Source organism: Aphis gossypii, chromosome 2, assembly GCF_020184175.1.
Source record: "Aphis gossypii isolate Hap1 chromosome 2, ASM2018417v2, whole genome shotgun sequence".
Lineage (NCBI taxonomy): Eukaryota > Metazoa > Arthropoda > Insecta > Hemiptera > Aphididae > Aphis > Aphis gossypii.
Window position 1 is genome coordinate 54191970 of NC_065531.1, and position 22015 is coordinate 54213984.

Consider the following 22015-nt stretch of genomic DNA (forward strand, 5'->3'; position numbering starts at 1 on the left):
AAGGGTTCAATAATTTAAATTTGTTTTCATAATTCGTCCATGAGTTTGAGTGCTATTATTTGTTGTGGAAATTAGATGATGTATCTTCAATTTTTTCCTAAGAATGAAATTGATTGATCAAGTCAAAACTTAAAATAGCCGTTTGCGCAGTCTATTGTAAACAATCAATTTTTTATATAAATAACTGTGTTATTTAGAACTAATTTACTATACAAATAAAATATAAACTCGCAGTATGTAATTAGTTGGAAAACCAAAGTATTTGAATATTTAATTAGTTAATTATACATTATAGTATTGGTACATTACTACATTAGTAATTTGTATTGCTTCGAGTTGATCGGAAATTAGTTTTAAAAACTAATATATAATTTTCCGTTAGTTAACTTATGAGTTAAAACATCATATTGTGATGTGATATGTCATCAAAATTATATCAAGATACTGAAATATATTTTAAAAATAACATAAGACAAAAAACGAGGTAGACGATGAATATCACGCCTCTTGATTGGTATATTTGTTTACATTGCATAATTTAAATTTTAAAGAGATATGTATTTAATTACTGTTTTTATAAAGTTTGTGAATAATAAATATATATCTACTTATGTATATGGTAAGAACATAAAGTATGATGTACCAATGGATATACTAATAATTAGTTCAATAAAACTTCAAATAAAGTACTTACTTCTGTTATCATTCTATTTATAAATAAACTACAAAATATAACATTTTATATATTATTTAATGTATTTTATTTTTTTATTTTTCAATATATTATCTTACACTATAATTAAAATTAACTAACAATTTGTTTAAAAATAATCGGTAAAAATAAAGAATACAGTTTACTATTTTTTTATTTTTCATCAATTGTTTAACAATAAGAAATTCAACAAAATCCTTTTAGTTAATTATGGACCACAGTACCACAGTACCACACACAGTTTTTAAATAACTAAATTCCATAATAATAATAATTTATTAGTTAATAATGTTATTACTTACTTATTTGTACTTATTGATTTTAAATTTTAATACTATTATTTATAAATATGAATAAACAATGTAATACTTACTACTAATATATTATGTCTATATGAGTATATGACTAAATGCAAATATTTGCCATACAAAATGAGCAATTTAATCATATAGATAAGTATTATATATTTTATATAACATTTTAAATGAATACCTAATGATAATATTGTTACTGGAACTGCAGCATTAACACGCTTATTATGTCAAGAATTGCCTCAAAATTGTCAAGTTGTACAATATTCTTTGTAAGTGTATACCTATTTAGCATTCTATTCACCCAAGAATTTTCAACAAAATTACATTTTTACATTTTTAAATTAATCGTAATTGATACGCTAGAAATGATTAATGAATACAAAGGTAATTTTTATATAGGCACCTAATGTAATATACAATACAATTATGTATATCATATTTTATTGATATTATAAATTAACTTGTTACATACTTACATATATGTAATATATAATAATATTGTTAAATGTTGGTTATAAGATATTTCAAATACATATAATGTAGGTATTATGTGTATTATATTACGACAAGTTTTGATCGGTTTTTAAAAATGTAAGACATTTGTTCGTAGGTAATTTATTTAATAAAATTCAACATAAAGATTTAGTTTTTTTAAAAAAATATATGCAAATTAAGTATTAACCATAAATCTATAATTAAACTTTTGAGTTTCTTTGGCAGTTTGGTTACTTGTCGTTCGTGATTTTCAACGGTATAATGGATCTATAAAGTCACGTTTAGTGACTGAATTTTAATTTATAATAGTCGGTAAGTATGTCATATAATAGGAATAGGAGTATGTTTTAAAAAAAAAATAGTTACTTTAAAAATATCGAGATCTAAAATGCATCGTTAGGAAACAATGGATAAAATCTTGAGTCACGAATATATTTTATGCTGTGGTCAAATTGTGAAATATGATATCGTTGTATTTGAAACCCCAGTAGGTACATTTATATTGACTAACAAATAACAATATATAACGTAGAGCATAGGTACATTATATACAGTATTACAGTAGCTAATTATGCATGGTACCTATATAAATTATAAAATAATATGCACGCCACACGGTATATAATCGCACCTACATATTAAAAAATATTTATTATCATTATTTTTAAATATAAATTAATGGAAAAAAATAATAATATTTAGTTTTTACCTGCTTATATACACATTATATAGTGTATATTAAACTATTAAGCAAAAAATTCATATAGGAAGTAATTTTATTTTAGACGTGTATTCGGCTATATATGATTAATGATTAATATTATTAAATTATGGATAAAACTAACTCTGTGGTTGGTTTACAAATTAGTTACTCAAATGACATAAAAATGACAAGACTTTTAAGGTCATTTTAAATACAATTTTAATATTCGAGTATAACATATTTTGATTTATTTAAAATCTATAATAAATTTAGTATTCCATAGGGCATAGAGTATATATAGTATCAGTATTTTGATTGTGATATTTTTTAAATTATTGGTCAGAACTCAGAAATACTGTAATTACCTACATAATTTTATTCATTTTATAAGTTATAATAATTTATTTTGTATTTATATTAGTTAAAAAAAAGTTTTACTTATGCATTACTATGATTATAAAAAACTGTTCACAACATAACATTTACATTTTACTTTAAAATACATACCTACGTACACAACAATACAAATCTTTCCTTTCAATATTGTCAGTTTTATAGTGTGCATAAACTATCAGTAAAATACATTTATTTTCAATTTATTTATTACATGTTTACAAAAATAATATATATTCAAGGATGTCAAATGTGGATGTAATTTAATGTATTTTAAGGAATAACTATAAAAACCCGAAAATAGATTCAAAGTTCCTCCTACAATATTTTAAAATCCTAATAATAGATTTTCTAGCCATACTAACCATATATTATATATATTGATAATTATAACTATAATATAAAAACTATTCGCAATACTGTAATAATTTCAATTATTGATCTGTTAATAATTTATTTCCTATGTCAAACACTTTTAAAATATTCGTTGTAACCATTATCATGAGATTATGACAGTACCTATACTGTACACGGTATTTTACTAATAGATATACTTACTTAATTAAAATTTTCGCATTATAATTTATTTAAAATACTATTATAAACTTAACTTAACCTACACATTTTCCACTTAACACTTCTTTTAAAAACTTAGACACTATATAGGTTCAAAATTCAATTTCTATAATTTACTGAAACCAAAAATGTGTCCATTCAATTTATTCATTTTTATTTTTGTTCTATATTATAATATGCAATATTATATCAATTCGTTTAGTGTATTATATTCAGATTATTATTTATTAGATTATGTAGTACCTATCGAATATAGTCGTAGGTATTGTAAATATATATGTATACTGTATAGCATAAAAACATAAAATAACTTTGTTAAATTTACAGTTTACCTTAACACTAAACAATATTCACTCAAGTATGAAATCTGTCAGATTTACAATATATTATTTTCAATATTGTGTGTACCTACTGTGTTCAAAACACTATGAATCATTTGGGTTCATATAAATGTACCACTTGCACACAAAGCAGTAATAATTGTTTTTATTTTAAAACCATTTAAACATTCGAAATCGAGTAGATAATTGTAATACTAAATATAATATATTATGTTGAGTAGAGAAAAACAGTGTTGTATAGAAAATTGGAGAATAACGTTTAACCCATATAGTCATATAGAAACATCAAACAGTAGCATTTATTTCTCGAAGTATTATGTTATATCCTTTGAATTTCGTCGGGACAAGACGGTATTAAAATTTAAAAACAAACGTACTATACTTATTAGGTTGGCAGAATTGTAGGTATTTTTCAGTAGGTTCTAAGGTCCAGGTAGACAATGTGCTCGTACGTATATAGTAAAAGGAAACCGATATACAAGAACCCTCGTCAAATCAGCCGGTTCTGGGTTACAACCCCTCCCCCAACTGTGAACCACGGGTTCGAGAAGAAAGAAACGAAGAGAAAAAAAATAGTTTCTTTATTATTATTATTATTATACAACCACCAAAAGGGAAACTCGACAACCCTCCGTCGAATAAAAGACAGCTGCAAATAACATTCTTTCGTCCTACAGCCAAGACCGTTGCCATATAAATGGTATACAATATAATATTATATAAATATATTACACACACACATACACACACACATACACATGCACACCTTCGGGGGCCACACACCATATATACATACGCTTCCATATGCTTCATCTCCGTGCCAGTATAATAAGATATTTAGAAATGTGTAGGTATACATATAGTATTATTGTATATACTCACACTACATATATATATATATTATTATAGACTGTAGAGTAAGGTATCGAAGACAATAATAATATTACAAGAGATGGGCGATCAGTCAAAAACAATCTCGAACCGAATTGATGGACGATGAAATATATTAATATTATTATGTTCTTTTAAACAAGGCACACCACTTTTATGATTTAAATGGTTTTTTTTTTTTAATATAAATTAGAAACGGACAACGATTCGTATGTAACAATCATTTAAAAGGACGACTTTTGTATTATGTATGGTCTGAAAAAATAACATTTGTGCAAAGCATGTACTATTTAATTTTCCTTCATTAATCGATCATTCAAATCAATATGTATAGTACCTACCTATGTAAAATTTAGTATCCATTTTTAATACAAAATAAAAAATGTCTTTAAAATACAAATATATTTCTACTATTTCTACAGTTAAGTACCTATTTACCAGTAAGTTAGATGACAAATGATTTAAGTTCAAATATTATTTAGATATAATACAATTATTATTAATACACGATTATGATATCGATAAATATTTTAAAAATATAAATAAATTTGAATTTTTTCTAAGTTTAATTATTTTTAGTAGGTAATATATAGGACATAGATACATATCTACTCCTACTACTCTATACACTTTAATCCTATAATTTTTATCTTTTATTGGGTTAAGAATCATGTAACTGGTTTATACTTTATAATCTAAAATATGTGTAAAAGGATATGTTTACCTACTTAGCTGTTAGGACTTTAGTTGTATTATAATTTGTTTTAGTAATTATAAAGTAATTTTAGATTTTTTTTAAAGTTTTTTAATAACACTAAATATAAACAATAAACATATTTTTAATTTTTTAATATTGATATTATCAATTTGAATAAAGGAAAAACTAAACTTTGTTAAAAATAATATTCGTATAACATATACGTATACATTAAAACAAGAAAGAAAACTATACATTTATTTTACTAAGTGATTATTAAAATAATTTAATTTCAAGAATTATGTTAAATTATGTTAATAAGTATAAAAATAATGTAAAAAAAAAAAAATATTATTAATATTTATTTAAAAATTTTTTTGACAAATATTAGGTAATCCTTGACCTTTGTAGTCAAAAAGATGAAAGTTTTGTTTGCTTGTTTTGTATGACTAAATGATATTTAATGTATGTGTATACTTATATAGTTACATACTAACGTCATACTCGTACAAATTATGCAGATTTATTGAAAAATAATACCCATATGTTTTAAATGTATGTACATACACTGAAAAAAAAAATTTTAAACTAATTGATTATTATTTATTTGAAATCCCTTTATTTACGTCATGTCGTTATGGATTAAAATACAATACGTAATAATGCTCTGCAAACAAATCGTTTGATAATTGGTCTGAATACTAATGGTAATGTACGAGTGTATGACTAATTATTTCATCAACCGCCGATTGTCTATTAATTTTTAATAATTTTATCATAATTTATGCTACAAAAATTATAACAAAATATAATACATCTACATCAACATAGATCAAAAAAATTTAAAACAAATAGGAACACTTTGTTAATAAATATTTGCTTATATATACCTATCTACATAATTTATGTTTTTAAAATCTCAAAAAAAAATCTATATTTATTTTAAATTTGGCAATAGATTGATAAGTATAAGGTAATAATAACATTTAATACAATATTATAATATAAATTAAAAGTTGAATTACTGACAAGAGGGGTAACTAGCTATTGCGGTAAGCGATAAGGTGATAACGTGTTATGATTGCAGATTAGGTATTTTAGAAGAATATACATTTTAGCAGTACAAAATAATGTGTCGAAAAAAATTTACCTATGCACTATAGTTACAGTGTTGAATTTAAATTTTAAATATTATATATATGAATAAAGAATATATTTTTACTGTCCTTAATAAGGTTTAAACTTTTAAAGAGAACACATAATGAAAAATACCTTAGCTCCGCTATAAGATAAGATACTTACTATTAGGGCTCTGATTTATAAGTAAATACATATTTTTAATGTGACTAGATAATTTATTTTAGGCAAGAAATAAATTCATTTCAAATGGTTTGTATTAAAATGAGCTATACTTGATAATTGATATCACATGTTTTTTAAATATTTTTCCCCTAATCCATTTTTTCTTATTCATATTACACAATTTTGGTATACATGGTATATTTTGTCAATTCTATAATTTTAAACTTAACCAATAATTACAATGCGGGGAACATGATTAAATGCAATCAACTACTATTGCTGTAACTTTAAAAAACAAAAGAGGTTGTGTTCGTTTGATCCTACTTTAGCAGTAAGTTTCTATTCAAAAAGCGATTAAACTATTCAGCAAATAGATGATTTAAAAAATAATTTAATTCACATATCTGTCAATTTTGAATGTTTGAAGGATACAAAAAACAATTATAAACACTTAAAATTACTTTAATTCTAAGTTTAGGAGTCATGGAAGAGCTGTTAAAGGAAAAATGCATAGTGTACTAAATAAAAATCATGATTAATCAAGAGATGTTCATTGTGGAAAACATGAGACACAATTGCAAACTGAACTAGCTGTTTCGGACATAGCAATGACATTTTCATCAATTACATACATTGAAATTGAGAATTCCTTCAGTTGGTATAAATTTGTGTTACGGCCAAATCGCAGAGCATTCAATTTTAGCAAAATGTATGTGATTTCTCATTGTTATCAAGATCAAGAAGAATAGGGTTCAATTGTTGAGCCATACTTATAACTTATCACCAGATTTACTAATCGTAAGTTTTTATCATTTGTTTATCTAAGAAAATGTATATTTTAAACTGTTATAAGGCATAACAAAAAGATTTGTTTGTTGTTGCTAATCGTTATTTCATTAAAACGATAATAAGTCTAAAAATATCTTTGCTTAATTTACCAAAAAAAAAAAAAAATACTAAATTATGTAGTCTATAAGAGCTTAGATTAATAATTGACATTCAATTTATTTTTTGTAATCAGTTAATTATTTTATACTATAATTGCATAATTGTGTATTAGTGCTGTAATGCTTTATATAGATTTCTTGTGTTAAAAAATACAACGTATATAATATACCGTAGTGGCGTAGTATATACTATATAGTGAATCATACTTTTCGACTTCGTTTAGGTACCAATCAAGTATCGTACATATAGTATGTGATCCAAACATTTAAAGATTTGTTTATTTATTTTTTATTTTTGTGGTTACCGTTTTAAATAATCATAAATCACCAAATACCGATAGACAATAATATAATATAGTTAATAAAACCTATGGGCTATGAACTATTGTCTATAATAAATTTACTGCTTATTAAACAAATAACATAATGATTATATTTCATAGAAGTCACATAAAAGTACTGTACTGAAAGTTATTAACTTAAAAACAAATAATTGAACATTTGTATAAGCTAAGGATATGTATTTGCTAGTAGGATTATCATAAACCATAGTAATAAGGTTATAACTGGTGATTAGTAATCAAATTTTAACTTTTAACACACTGAATGCTAATATAGTAATAATACGTAGGTATAAAAATATAAAGGAATAATACTTATTACAATTTTAAACTACATACAGTTAAAATATGTCTTAACTGTAGTACCGTGTACAGTTATTGCGCACTTTTTAGAATTTATTTAAATGATAAATTAAAAATTTTCTTCATATTTCAAAGAGTATATGCAAAACAAAAAAAAAAATGTTAATTATTTATTTATAAATACCTACCAATTGCTATGCTGTACGTTTTAAGTTGATTACTTTTATAACAACTCTATAATACAACGTACTATGTAAATGTAATGTGTTTAAAAATAAATAAACTTTGGTAGTTTATATTATGTATTAGTATATAATTATAAACAATAATTAATAAGTAATACATGTTATTAGTTTATTACTTAATTTTGCTTAAATATACATTTCTTACGTGGGTACAAAGTAAAATATTAATAACATAAGTATAATATAATATACGCAATACGCTGCATTATTCGCGAGTTTGTAATAGTATAAATACTAAAATATATAATCGACAAGTTTATTTAATTTACCTTCTTAGTACTCGTGCAACACATTTTCAATGTAAAATAATGTTAAATTATAATATAAATTTAATTTATAACTTTTGATTTGTCAATCCGAATATTAACGATCGAAGGTAAAGTCATAAGGTTGAAGTTCTAAGATGACTTTTAAATTTTAATGAGATTTGAATTTATTAATAAATAGTTTATTATAATAACGATAACAAAATTTAAATCAACAAAAATCAATCATTTATGGGGGGACTAATATTAACAATACTTAGGTAATGTGGAATGAATAAGTAGGTAATAGTTTATACTGATATCTATAAAAATAATAATAAACAATTGTTTATTTTCTTTGTTATACATTTAAAACAAAACCTTTAAAATAATAAAATACTATTTACATACACTAATCTTTGAAAACTAATTATTTCTATCATGAATAGAATAATCAAAAATATATTGCATTTGATACATTTATACATAGCCATGTTAGATTTTTTAATACAAATAGTTAATTAAGAATTAGAATAAATACTAGAAAGGCAAATAACAGAAATGTCAGCTGTCTATAAAAGTAATGTAACGTTACTTTCCTTACGTTTACCAAAATTAAATTTACGATAAACATATCTATAAAATTGTACAAATATTTACTTAACAGTTTTTATCTGCGTGTAAACCAAATGTTTATAAAATACATATGAATTATGATTGAAGTAACTAATGTAATTTTATGTATAGAATTATGATTTGTTAACGGCTCAAAAATATATACTTCAAAAATATTTATTCAATCATTTTATCCTAGTAAAATGATTGTATCTACTATATTATTTTAAATTATATTATAAAAGTGAGTAGATATGGCTATTTTTATTATGGCAATGAAATAGTTAATTTACTGTAAAAATTAAGAATTTACTTACTCGGTATTTCTAAAATTGTTTGGAAAATTATTCTACATCAGAATTTTGAGTATGAAGTAGGGATTATCATTTCATTGAAGATAAAATGTTTATTATTAGTTAAACAGTGTTCGGGCTTTCAGAGAATGCGTAATCTGTAAATAGTTTATTGCCATATTAGTTGTATCAATCATAAAAAGTTAAAAAAAATTTTAATATATAATACACATTTTATTTAGTTTCGGATTAAGGGCAACAATAATGGCATGATGTATATAGTATAACGTATATGTAAAGAGCCCATAGGCCATAGTATCATCAGCTTGAAATTTAATGAAGCAATAATTTATACTTTTTATTGTAAAAATATTACAATCCATTATATAAACATCAGCCAGATCATGTTTTCGTCGGTCGTCAGTTTTCAAAATATTTAGGTATATTATTTTTTTCTCGGATGATAGCTAGTGTCGATGATGACAACATGCAACTATAATTGTTATAGTTTTTACCAATAATAATTATCTTGGCCATTTTTTTCAAAATTATCTAAGCCAATACAGAACAAGAATATAATAGACAGGGAAAATATAATACTTAAGTAATACATACATTATGTCTCATAATTTCAAAATTAAATTAAGTATATTATTTTATTAACTCAGTTATTTAATTAATAAAAATAAATATGGTACCTATATAGGTTTTTAATGTTGTTAATAATTATATTTTTACAAAATATAAAATTAAATTCCATTTATTGTAAAAAATAATTGTCTGCGTCATCATAATAGCTTTTTTTTTATAATAATATAATAATAATTATTATATTTTAACATTACGATTGTTGGTTGTTACGTAAGTATTAAATTAAATATTAATAAACAGTTTGAAACTATAAAACCGCATTTTGTATAAAGAGTAACATTTTAGTTTAAATTCATTGAAAGTAATTCACCAATAACATTGATTTATTTTACATAATAATAGTAATACTGTGATATTACTGATATTATTTCTTAATGAGTAAAATTATAAATGTAACCAACATTATAATGTTCAAATCAAAATAGAAGTAGGAATATTTTTCCTCCATTGATGGGGAGGGGGGTCCACAAGTCATAACCAATTTCAGCATCTGAGCCCCTATAGAGATTTTATTAAAGGTTGAATGTTGATGCCAATTCGCAGTTTAAGTGTTCAATTACGATTGCGAGCGAATAAATTGTGTTTACGTATTAGGAATATTAGTTTCAGTACTATTGCAATCGCGGTCCTTGCCCATACGAGAAAATAATAAATTTAATATTGTTTTGACTGTTTTGTTCACAAGTCTGCGCATAAAAAATCTACAAATGTGTATAGGAATTGTATCTGATTGGAGACTTCGCAGGAATACCTATGATACATGGATTTTTTTCACAGCATAACTATGGCTTGTGGGTCCCAGTCCTCAGAAGAGTCAAGCGAGTCATTTAATGCAATAAATTTAACAAAATGTTACAAGTAGAGCTCACAAGCTTTTAAAATATGCACCAACTTACTTTTTACACAAATATTTTATAACACAATAAATAGATTCAATATTCTTAAGAATGTTAAATAATTAACATGAAGTGCCTTTATGGTTACATCGGTACTCAAAATTAAATAAATTCCAATAATTCAGTATTTATAAATGTTTAAACCTTAGTTTCTTAAGTAAATTCAATAATTAATCTAGAATAACATAATTGTTCATAATATTATTATAATATTATATGAATGTTGTTTAATTTTATACCAACTAAACATGTTTTACAATACATAATACAATTATCTCAAAATTATAGAATATCGTACAATTAGGAAATCCGTTTTTTAAAAGCTAAAAAATTCCCAAAATATGCAAAAATATTCATTACATATACTTGAAAAATATTTTTGTCATCGTCTCGAATCAAATGCGTCTAGCTTACTTAGCGTCGATCAATCTATAACTACACAAAATCAACGCTACGTATATGCAACAACTTTCGAACCTTAATTATGAGTTATATAACATAATCATATATATAAATATAAAAATAGTAAATAAAGGCAGTCTAGACGGTCATTGTTTGACACTCGACAGCAGCGTTGATTCACCAACTATATACTGTCGTGTTTAAAATATTATTTCCAAGAGATTATAAAGGTTAAGAAATATAATAGCATAATAATGATCGTACGAGGGGAAACCTAACCGCGGGAAGAAAAACTCTCCACTAAAAAAACCAGCGTAAAACTCGTATTTTACTATTTTTTCCATTACACGCGAGCCAGTGTAAACAATATTACGATGTATAATACTCGAAAAATAATTATATACATAATAATATTATTCTATATACATAATGTCATCGCGTATCATCCGTCGTCTGGTCGTTTCACCGCAGGTATGATATTATTACGATTTTTTCTACCGGCCCCGTGTAATAATAATAATAATAATAAAACGAAACAAACAGGTAGTGGCGTATCGTACAGCAAGAAAAAACGTACTCGTCGTAATATTATATTATCGGTGCTCGCGAGCACATAATATTTTAACGGACGACGAGGGAGTCGCGCGGAGGAAAGAAGGGGCGCGAGCGCGCCTCCCGTAATAATTATTATTGTTACGCTATACCACCGACGTGATGTTCTTCTCTTCTCCGTCTCGGACAATGTATGATTTTATATTTTATTATTACACATATATATTTTTTTTTTCTTCTATACTCCGATGCGACGCTCGCTGGGCCAACGGAGGCGAATAAGTTGTCTGGGTCAGCTCTCCCCTTCTCCGCCGCCGCTAAAGAAACAAGAAAGGCGCACATACACACGTCCAGGTGGCGGCCGAGTAAATTGTGTGTGCGCGCGCGCGCGTTTGTATCTACGGAAAACCGGTTTTCGCCCTACCAGCGCTCTTCGGCACGAACGACGACGACGACGACGATTTCGGTTGTCTAAAATCGCCGCCGCCGTCTTTTTCCCCCCATTCGACATCGTTGCGCGCGGGGTCGTCTCCGCCATGCCCGAGTCCAAATACTCTTTTCTCTTTTGCTCGTGTTTACCACGTCTTTTCTACGTTGTGCCGATGATGGTCTTCTCGCGACCGAAAACAAACACGCACGTTGAAAAAAAAAGTATAGAGAGAGAGTGAAAGAGCGAGAAAACAAAAACGCCCTTTGTAACCGTCGCTATACTAATGACTATGTGCGCGTACCACGGCTACCACCGCTCCGTCGACGCCGTGGGTAACCCACCTACCTAACCGAGCCAACGGCCAACGAAAAACTTCTCGTCTCGCTTGTAGAGGATTTCGTAGTCTCCGCGCCACGGCACGATTCAAAATGGCTCCCCCGCGTCGACGATAAATTAATATTTTATCGTACACAAAACACCTTGGTACCTACCCGAGTTATTATTTTTTTTTTTTTTTGGCAGGAGACGAACGCGAGAATCCTATCAAGCAACGTAGACGAAAAGCGAATTATAGTTTGATTTAGGACAAATAATAATACATTTTTTTTTAAATTTGAGAACCTAATTATAGGTGGCTACTGATAATCAATAATTACGAAAGATGTACGTATAAGAACGGCACAGAGAGGATCATATCGGCAAAATACAAACATTGTATCATCATAATATTCAGAAATCGTTATTAAAACTATAACACTAATTAATATATGTAGGTAATCCTCTAAAATCAGTTTTTATAATATTATACATATTTACTAACTGTTATTTATGTACTTACCTCCTCTTATTAGGACATCCGTACTTGTAAACTCATCTGGACGTCATTGGTATTAAAAAAAATTAACATTTTTGAAAATGTTGACATCAATTATTCCATTCGCACTGTAGCAGGCGCGAAATGTATCTTTTTTTTAAAATAATAAAAATGCATTGACAAAATAAAACGAAAAACAGTTTCAAAAGAAGACGGGCGTTAAATAAATATATTATACCAAGAACAACAGAACAGATATTACTAATTACTTTTTAAATGTCAACTTAATTAATTTCAAACACAATTTGTTAATAGAATTATCACATTAATGGTTAAAAAATTTCTTTGACGTACGTGCAAAAAAAAACTGTCATGTCAGTATCTCATATGATTATTAAATAGTACTTGGAATACCTAATATATTATATTTTTTTTAACCCACGTCGAATAAAATACCTACATAATATTAACATAATAACAATTAATTTTTCGACCATAGTGAGTATAATGACGATTATAGGATATAAAAGTAAATCGAATGTGCGACGAGTACTATTTTTAATTTTTAGGGGATTTTTATTCTCATGCGGGTGATGATGATTATTTATTGTTTAGCAAGGGGAAAATGTAGCTATGCGTTTTTCCGATGCGGGTGTACGACACCAGATTACGTGAATCGAGTACCAAGCAGTTAGTCAAGCCAGCTTAGTAAACACCTCCCTTACCACCATAGCATCAACATTGGTACCGTTGCCGTGTGCCGCCCGCATACTGACGAAAAATAATCAACCATCCCTATTATGAGACAAAAATTAACCCCAATTGACCTAGACGAGTACACGACTAATGGTTTTTCAGACGTAAAAATTGGAGGCAGTAGTTTAGACATACTATATGAAGAAAGAGCTTTATGAGAATAAAAAATAGTAATTAGTACTTATTATAAATTAAAACAATAATTAGTTATATGTGTACCATTACTGATGTGATTTACTTTACTATAATATCTGAAATATAAATATTAGCAATATTGAAACACGACATTTACAAAAAAAAAACTTTAATTGTTCATACGTTAAAAAACCTGTTAACAACATAATTGCTTGATAACAAAAAAAAAAACACAAGGAGTAGATACAAATTAGTTAAAAGTTCACTAGACTGACTGATCCATTAATAGGAAACCTTGAAAAAATAAACAATAAAAATAGGCTGATATTTAAGAGTATAGACAGTATAGTACATTTATTGATAGGTATTAATAATTATTCACTGACAATGACATTAGTTTCTATTAATAAATTCCAATTAAACTGTGAAATAATGACATAATACAACTAATATTTTAATAATTATTTAGACATTTCAAAAACAAAGGTTTACAATCATATAGATATTTTTCAATACTGCAGATATCTCATTTCAATATTTTTAATGTTTACTTAATTATTATTCTGATATTTATCTAGTTTTTAACTATTAACCAATTTTTAACACTAAATACCTAAATTTGATACATAATACTTAATTTTATTTCAACTATTTCTCTAGAGACTAAGGTAAATATGGATAATTTTAGGGTAAATAATATTTTCATATTTTATTCTTCTGCATTACTTGAATACACATTATTATACATTAGTTTTTACAATAATGTTGATCTATTTCAAAGAAGTGTTGAAAGAATGAGGTATCATTAAAACGTAAAAACATAAGAGAACGCCTTAGAAATATATCAAAAAAAAGTTAAACATGTATAGTTTGATACAACAATACAACACTAGGCTTAATATTTAAAAGCTGATAATCAAATATATATAATATATAAATAAAAATAGGTTAGAGGCCCATTTTTAGGATTCCATGCCAGCTTATTCTGTTTCTAACGGTAATGTAATATTATTATTGAATTATATACTTAGATTTAAATTATTAAATACAAAATATTAAAATAAATCTTAACTAAATCACTGAACTATTGTTTGAAATGTTAACATTTAATTTAATTTTTATAATTTCAATAATAATTTAAGTAATCAACTTTATTTTCAGTTACAGAGGTAATTTGTGTAAAACGTTATTATTTTAAATATGCATAAAAAAGTTAATAATATAAATAAAAACTTCTTTTTATATTATTTTAATACTCATTAAATAGTAAATATTAAATAATATAATAAAATGAAATAAATTGTCATCCATATAAAAATAAACATAATATACAAAACATAGGTACCTAATAAATAGTTTTCAATAACTCAATATTATTAGTTGAAATCTACTTCTTAACTGTTTTTTAAAAACTTACATTAACACTTAGGTATCAAGTATGTTTTTATAATTAGGAGTCCAAATTTAAATGCTCTAAAATCTATCTAAAAAACTATTAAAAATACTTTAAAAATATCACTTGTAGTTTTTAAAAATGTTGAAAATTTTTAATAGGCACATCACTACAATAATGCAACAAAACAAAATAGATATGCATAATAAAAACAGTTTACCTACAAGAAATAAATGGGCTCACAATGTACTTATTTTCATCTGACCAATTTATAATTGTTTGATTTTATGATAAAAATCTAAAAACTATTAAATACAATTTAATGAAAACAATATTTCTTAATGTTTATATTTTGTATTTACACTAAAAGCATATACAATGAAGTTGTATAATGTATATAAAGGAAAATGCCGTGAAAATGCTAAAAACTGCTCTAAAAATGGAAAATAAGTTTCATCTAGTGTAGTAAGTATCAGTCACTTAAAATTAATTATGTACTTGGCAATGCAGTTCTAGAACACAAAAAAACACTGCATTGAATGATGATCCTGTACTAATCTAACCACCACCAATTGTAATTTTTTCAGTAACTCATAATTGGGGCGGGGATAGCATCAAAACAATCACAAACATGTATAGATAATACCTTAAACAGTAACGAGTTAAATGGAATTGAGCTAGCAGTTAAAAAATATATTTACTAGTCATCACCGGGGGTAAAACTACATAAAGAAACGGTTAAAAAACGAACCACACCAATTGGTGACAAGTAAAGGCTATCCAACGCTAATCTCGACTTACCCTTGAACGCTCGACGAAACGGGCAGCGGCGACGGTCGGTATAAGAATATGCCACCGGGAGTGCGCGCGCACGTCCCTTTGTCACGTTGCACACTTGTTGCGCGCCAAAAGAGCAGATTTGGATTGCGGCTCTTATCGTCGTTGTCTACCACTTTGTTCCGTTTATAACACGACCACCGTCGAACAGGCCCGGGAACATGGATGAGTGTGGATCTAGTCATGTCTATCAAATATAAAACGCATGTCACTAGACACACACCCATCAACAATCCCGTCCGTGACGGAGCGAAGGCGGTGGTGGCGTAGCCGTCATCGTTGTCGAATAGCTGTCCCAGCTCGCGTGACCTCTGAACGATCGGCACGGGAAATGGTGGAAACGAATAATAATAAAATCGTTTTCAAGACGATAATAAAATACGTACCAACCGCCGTCATAGAGGTTAAATGATGATCACGGCGGCGGTACATCGTACAGTCGTTGTCGGAATGAGCGCAAACATTTATTAATTAACAAAACAAAATTTTGCAGAAAAAAAAATAAATAACAAGTTATAACAATAACGATAAAAAAAAAAATAAATAAAGAACGTGCGCGCGAAAGAAAAAAAGGTTGACGTTTTCTCCGCCGGTTACCGATTTCGATTAACAGACTGTGGTGGTGGGGGAAGATCGTCGTGTTTTTCGGCAACAAACGTACCCACACCACGGTTGCGGTGTGGTGGTAACGACAACAGCGCACGCAAACGAGTAAACGCGACGACTCGGACGCGGACGTGATGAATGGACGAATGACGGTGGCCGAGTGACGATGTGACGCGGCGCGCCGGTAGTCGCCTTGTCGGTGGTACTCGATGGCTGCGAAGCGGTTCGCCCTGGCGGGCATTTCGGGAAACGTGAATTTTAACCGCGAGACCTACACCGGTTTCTTTGGCGCGAGTTTTGTTGCTTGTTTGTAGAGTTTCAGGCGCCACTACGTTAGAGTTTTGATTATTCACGTTTGTAGTAATAACACGTAATAGAATAATATAATTATTCGGTACTTAGTTAATTAAAAAATAAAAACGTATCTTAGCGAGAGGAGCGTTCACGATTTATTCGCTTAACATTATTGTCCACGGAACACTAACCGTGGATTTTGAACGAGTTCCAGTAGTTCAACGGACGTTCAGACTATACAGAGGTTTTCTAACTTTTTTACGACTTCATCACACCGATGTAGCGATATCTAAGATATCTTTAGTTTTCTTTCAGAAATTTGTTCCCAAACTATAAATGAAAATATATATTAATATTATTATTATTATATACATACATTAACAGACAAAAATGTAAAAAAGTACAGGGCATAAAAAACCGAAATCATATGTTTTATGACTAAATCAATAAAATATTATATTATTTATAATTTTTTCCCCTTCTGTATTATGGCTCCCTCCCTAATCCCTTGGTCAACATTTGAGGCTCTCTGCGAAGTGCAATTCTTATAAATCGGCTTATAAAATATTCTTTAAATATAGGTATAAACAATCATGTAAACACAATAAGTTTTATATTATAATTTCAAATTTGTGTTATTAAATAAAACACATATTATTATTCTATATATTATTATCATTAAAAAATATTTTTTTTAAATTATGAAAAACATTTTTGATTTATATTATTGATATTATTGCACCCTCAATTCAAGTTCGTGTCATTTTGCCATTTTGGTTGATTTCTAATTTACATTTTATATACAGTTGTATAATCTACTAGATTTTTATTCCTCGGCAATTATTATTTTAATTTCAATTAAAATGCATTCTTAAAGTAAAAACAATAAAAATATTGTTGTTATGGACATTTTCAGCTATTGTGTTCAAATTAAAATATTCACCTTTGTTTCAGAAGTATTTCAACACTGTTGTTACAAATAAATTATTGTATTATTATAAAAATTATAACGTACTTCTTTCTTTATATACGGATAATCAATTAATTATTCACATCATACGTTGGTTCACCAATGAAAATTAAATTGTTTCCTCTTTGTCAAATATATTGAAATTACAACGTCTGGAATTCAAAGTGCCTTTCAATAGTCTCGATAGTTTTAACTAAGCAAAATACTTGATCGTTTACAGGACGTAAAAAGCTATAGTTTCACTAGTCCGGTAACAAGAGTTTACGCTTCGATGCAGTGGCGGTTATACAGGATGTTCAAGGGGGGCAAAATAAAGCTATCCCTCCCTGACCATATAACATTTTTATATATACATATATACCAGTCTATCGTGACGATTATTAACGAATTTTTTTTTTAGTCAATCGTGACTCGGAGGTCTATAAAAGTTGGCCACCCCTGTCCCCTGATATATCCAATGGATATTAACCATTAGATAATATAGAGATCACCCACCTTATAACCGCCTCTGCTACGATGTTCGATATTGTATGACAATGTCTTAAGTTGAAATCAGATAATTTTACGGTTCGGTGGTTTTAACAGAGCCTAATAATAGTTCGATACATTTTGACGTTAACTGTGGTCATGGTCCCGGGAAAAAAAAATTACCTGGCGCATGTTTTGCTGTACGTAGTTAATCTGAAGGACTGCTGTTGTTTTTGTGAATTTTATAATATGAATATTATGCAAAATAGTATCATTATATTATACCATTGATTATACCTATGTATTACGGTATAATGTATGAATGTTACACTAATTATAAATGCAATTAAAAAATAAAATTAATTTACTTAAAATGTGAAGTTTTTATAAGTAATGTAAATTAAAATATCTGTACTCTGTTGTAAATTGTATTTATTCATACAAATATAAGTTTTAATATTTTTTTTTTAAATTAGTTTTAATTTGATGTAGGTGCTCCTGTCTGATATTTCCTATTATTAATAAACCTCAAAACACTTTTGTAATCTACTAATATCCTACAATTTTATACCGTGATACTGTGATAGTAATAGGCGCGGATCCATATTTACGGCCTATCTTGAATACAATTTCGCTAAAAACGCTATCGGCAAAACAATGCATTTTATCAGCTCACGTGCTGACGAAAATGGACATTTTTTTCAATTTACCAGTCCACGGGGGGCATAAACCCCTTGGATATGCGTTTGGATAGTAATCCGATTATTAATTACAGCAAGTCACGTATTACCGTGTTGGTATTATTGGCGTACTTGACAAGTAATACAAGTACTGAAGTACCTACATTGGCCGTTCCTTTGACTTGTGTCACATTATCAACAATCCGCGGTAACGGCATCAGTATTCAGAACCAATTATTGGCCAAGTAGGTACACGGTATACAAGTCCTGGGAATGCTCAATGCGGCTTTAGGACCTTTCAGTAAACGTGTGAAACTCACTTATTGGATATTTTAAGAATAATATCTGGTAAAATACGTATAAAATTAATGATATATAACTACCTATATAAGATAGGTATTATAACAGCGGGTAGATACCGTGTATATCAATATATATCACAGAATAGATTAAATTCTATGATAATATTATGCAATATCTACTTCGGTTATTCAGTCATCACTAAAATATTATAATTTATAAAATACATTATATAGAAAATCTGTAATACTACCTATCTATTTCGATGTTGGTTACCTATATTTTGTATTTAAGATGTATGATCTATGAATATAGTAACGTAAACTTTTTCGCAACTATTATGGAACTTCAGTAAAAATAATATGTGATATTGATTACTATATACTCCACAATTCTTACTAGATTTTATTAATTGAATGAAATTACATAATTACTTAGCAGTGTAGGGTTATTGTTTATTACTGAAGGCCAACTATTCAGGGTGGTCAAAGTATCCAATGTTAAAGCTGATAAATAAGTGATTAGGGATCTGGTGGAAATATTGTTGAAAACAGTTTTCACCTATTCTTTGTTTTTTGAATCGAAAAAAAAACAGTAAAAATAATCCAAAATATTTGGAAAGAAGAAATACTACCGAGGCAATAGAATAGCTATATCCTATGCATAATATACAAAAAGAAAGATGCAATGAATTGCAATATATTAATAACAGTTAATAAACATATATTAAATTTTTTTTTACCAATAAATTAAACAGTTAAAAATATTTTAGTTGTATACAAAAATAATTTTATAAATAATAACAATTAACTATAAAATACATATTATATATAATACATAGTATAAAGAAAATTACAATATATAATCCATGGTAAAACTCACCAAAGTATTAGTTTAATTTGATTTTGATCAATGATCATTAACTGAAATATATCATTACTATAATTATAACGAGAATTGTGACAGCCATTCCTCCATATAGTATATACCTATCTTCTGTTAATCTTTTTTCAATGTATTTCATGGTTGTATTTGAAAGCCTAAGCGAACCAAAAATTCCAGACAAACGATTTCGGGTGCCAGTTAGTCGATCACGTTGTTCACGCAAACTTTGTAGTATGCTGGCACCAGATCCTAATAAATCATCAACTCCTCGATTTGCTCCCTGAAATAAATATGGTTAATTAAAATGTTTAAACTCAGTTATATTATAAAAGCACCTGTAAGGAATTTTGATGTTGTATGGAACTATCGATTAATATTGTTGTATCATTCATGTCGGAATTTCTAGTAAACCGGCGATTTAACAGTTCTTCACGTTCCTGCTCAGCTCTCAATCTTCTTAGTTGATTTTGTTGATGTGTTCTTAATGCTGACTAATATTGTATATTAAAACATTTTAAAATTAATAATTGCTTAATATAAAATGGCATTTACCTGCAAGTGCTGGTAATCATATTTGAGTTGATCTACACGTAATTTGGCATTGTTACGCCTGGAAACAGGTTCTTTGTGCACAAGAATGTCTAGGTGTTCACAGTTTCTAAACGAGATGTTAATTGACTATTATTTTTCATAGAACATGATAAGGATATTAAACAAAAATATATTTATTACTGTGAAATGGTTAATATTCTTGATTGTACATCTGCTTCGACAAGTTCGGATTTCGAACTCTCCAATCTGTGGAATAATTCTTGAGTTTCTAATATCAATCTATTCGTTTGGTGGTATAAATTCTCCATTGTGTACCGTATGTACGTATATACTAGCAAAGAACAAACTGATACTAGGCACGGCTATAGATATTAACCTAGTATCTATAGCCGTTATACTAGGTATAAATTGTTTTGAAATTAAGACTATCACGTATTAAATTTATAATACCTTCTCATAGGATATTGTGAGCCGTGGGGTCAATTGGTTTCCGAGTTTTAACCTGCTGAAATGCTGAGTGATGTCTGGGCTGTGGCGTATTTCGAGGACTTAAGGTGTAATGCCGTAGTGCCGTACTACCGTATGGTCTCTTTTAGTTCTAGTTGCCACTTGCCACTGCTTGAAAATTGAATTTTTTAAATTTTGATAACAGACACGTATACGGTAGACCCACATTATAAAACAGTTTTAAAAAGTTTTAAAATGACTACAATATAGATAAGCCAGTGCTGATTGATGACAAGTGAGTAAATTTCATGGATGTATACAATAATTATTGTATAGGTAAACGCAAAATTAATATACTATTGCCAAGGGTAGCAAATTATTTGAATACCTACTAGGTGCCAAAAATTACCTTTTTTTTCTGACCGTGTCATTAAAAAATGTTTGTATTATAAGTATACTTTAGTAGAAGAAAAAAAATATCTTAATTTTATTGTATGATTAATGTATTAATATAAAAAATATACACATATAGAC

At 27.6% G+C, this 22015-nt stretch overlaps 1 protein-coding gene across 2 annotated transcripts; it reads right to left on the bottom strand.

Moving 5' to 3' along the window:
- Positions 1-20278: 20278 nt before the first annotated feature.
- On the bottom strand, positions 20279-21723 carry LOC114131603 (probable Golgi SNAP receptor complex member 2). 2 transcript variants are annotated; one of them, XM_027996864.2, is made up of 5 exons: positions 21485-21723; positions 21215-21365; positions 21035-21140; positions 20818-20973; positions 20279-20762 (listed from the first exon to the last, which is right to left on the bottom strand). In XM_027996864.2, the coding sequence occupies exons 2-5, from the start codon at positions 21340-21342 to the stop codon at positions 20517-20519; spliced, it is 636 nt and encodes a 211-aa protein (XP_027852665.2). In that variant the 5' UTR covers positions 21343-21365; positions 21485-21723; the 3' UTR covers positions 20279-20516. The 2 variants fall into 2 exon arrangements, with proteins under 2 accessions (XP_027852665.2, XP_027852663.2); XM_027996862.2 differs by having other exon boundaries at positions 21215-21417.
- Between the last annotated feature and the right edge of the window lie 292 nt (positions 21724-22015).

Bases quoted from the DNA above. Each gene is read 5' to 3' on its own strand.
- LOC114131603 (XM_027996864.2), bottom strand. From the start codon at position 21,342: ATGGAGAATTTATACCACCAAACGAATAGATTGATATTAGAAACTCAA. The intron at 20,974-21,034 runs GTAAATGCCATT...ATACAATATTAG, and splicing joins ATGATTACCAGCACTTGCAG to TCAGCATTAAGAACACATCA. The intron at 20,763-20,817 runs GTGCTTTTATAA...TATTTATTTCAG, and splicing joins AACATCAAAATTCCTTACAG to GGAGCAAATCGAGGAGTTGA.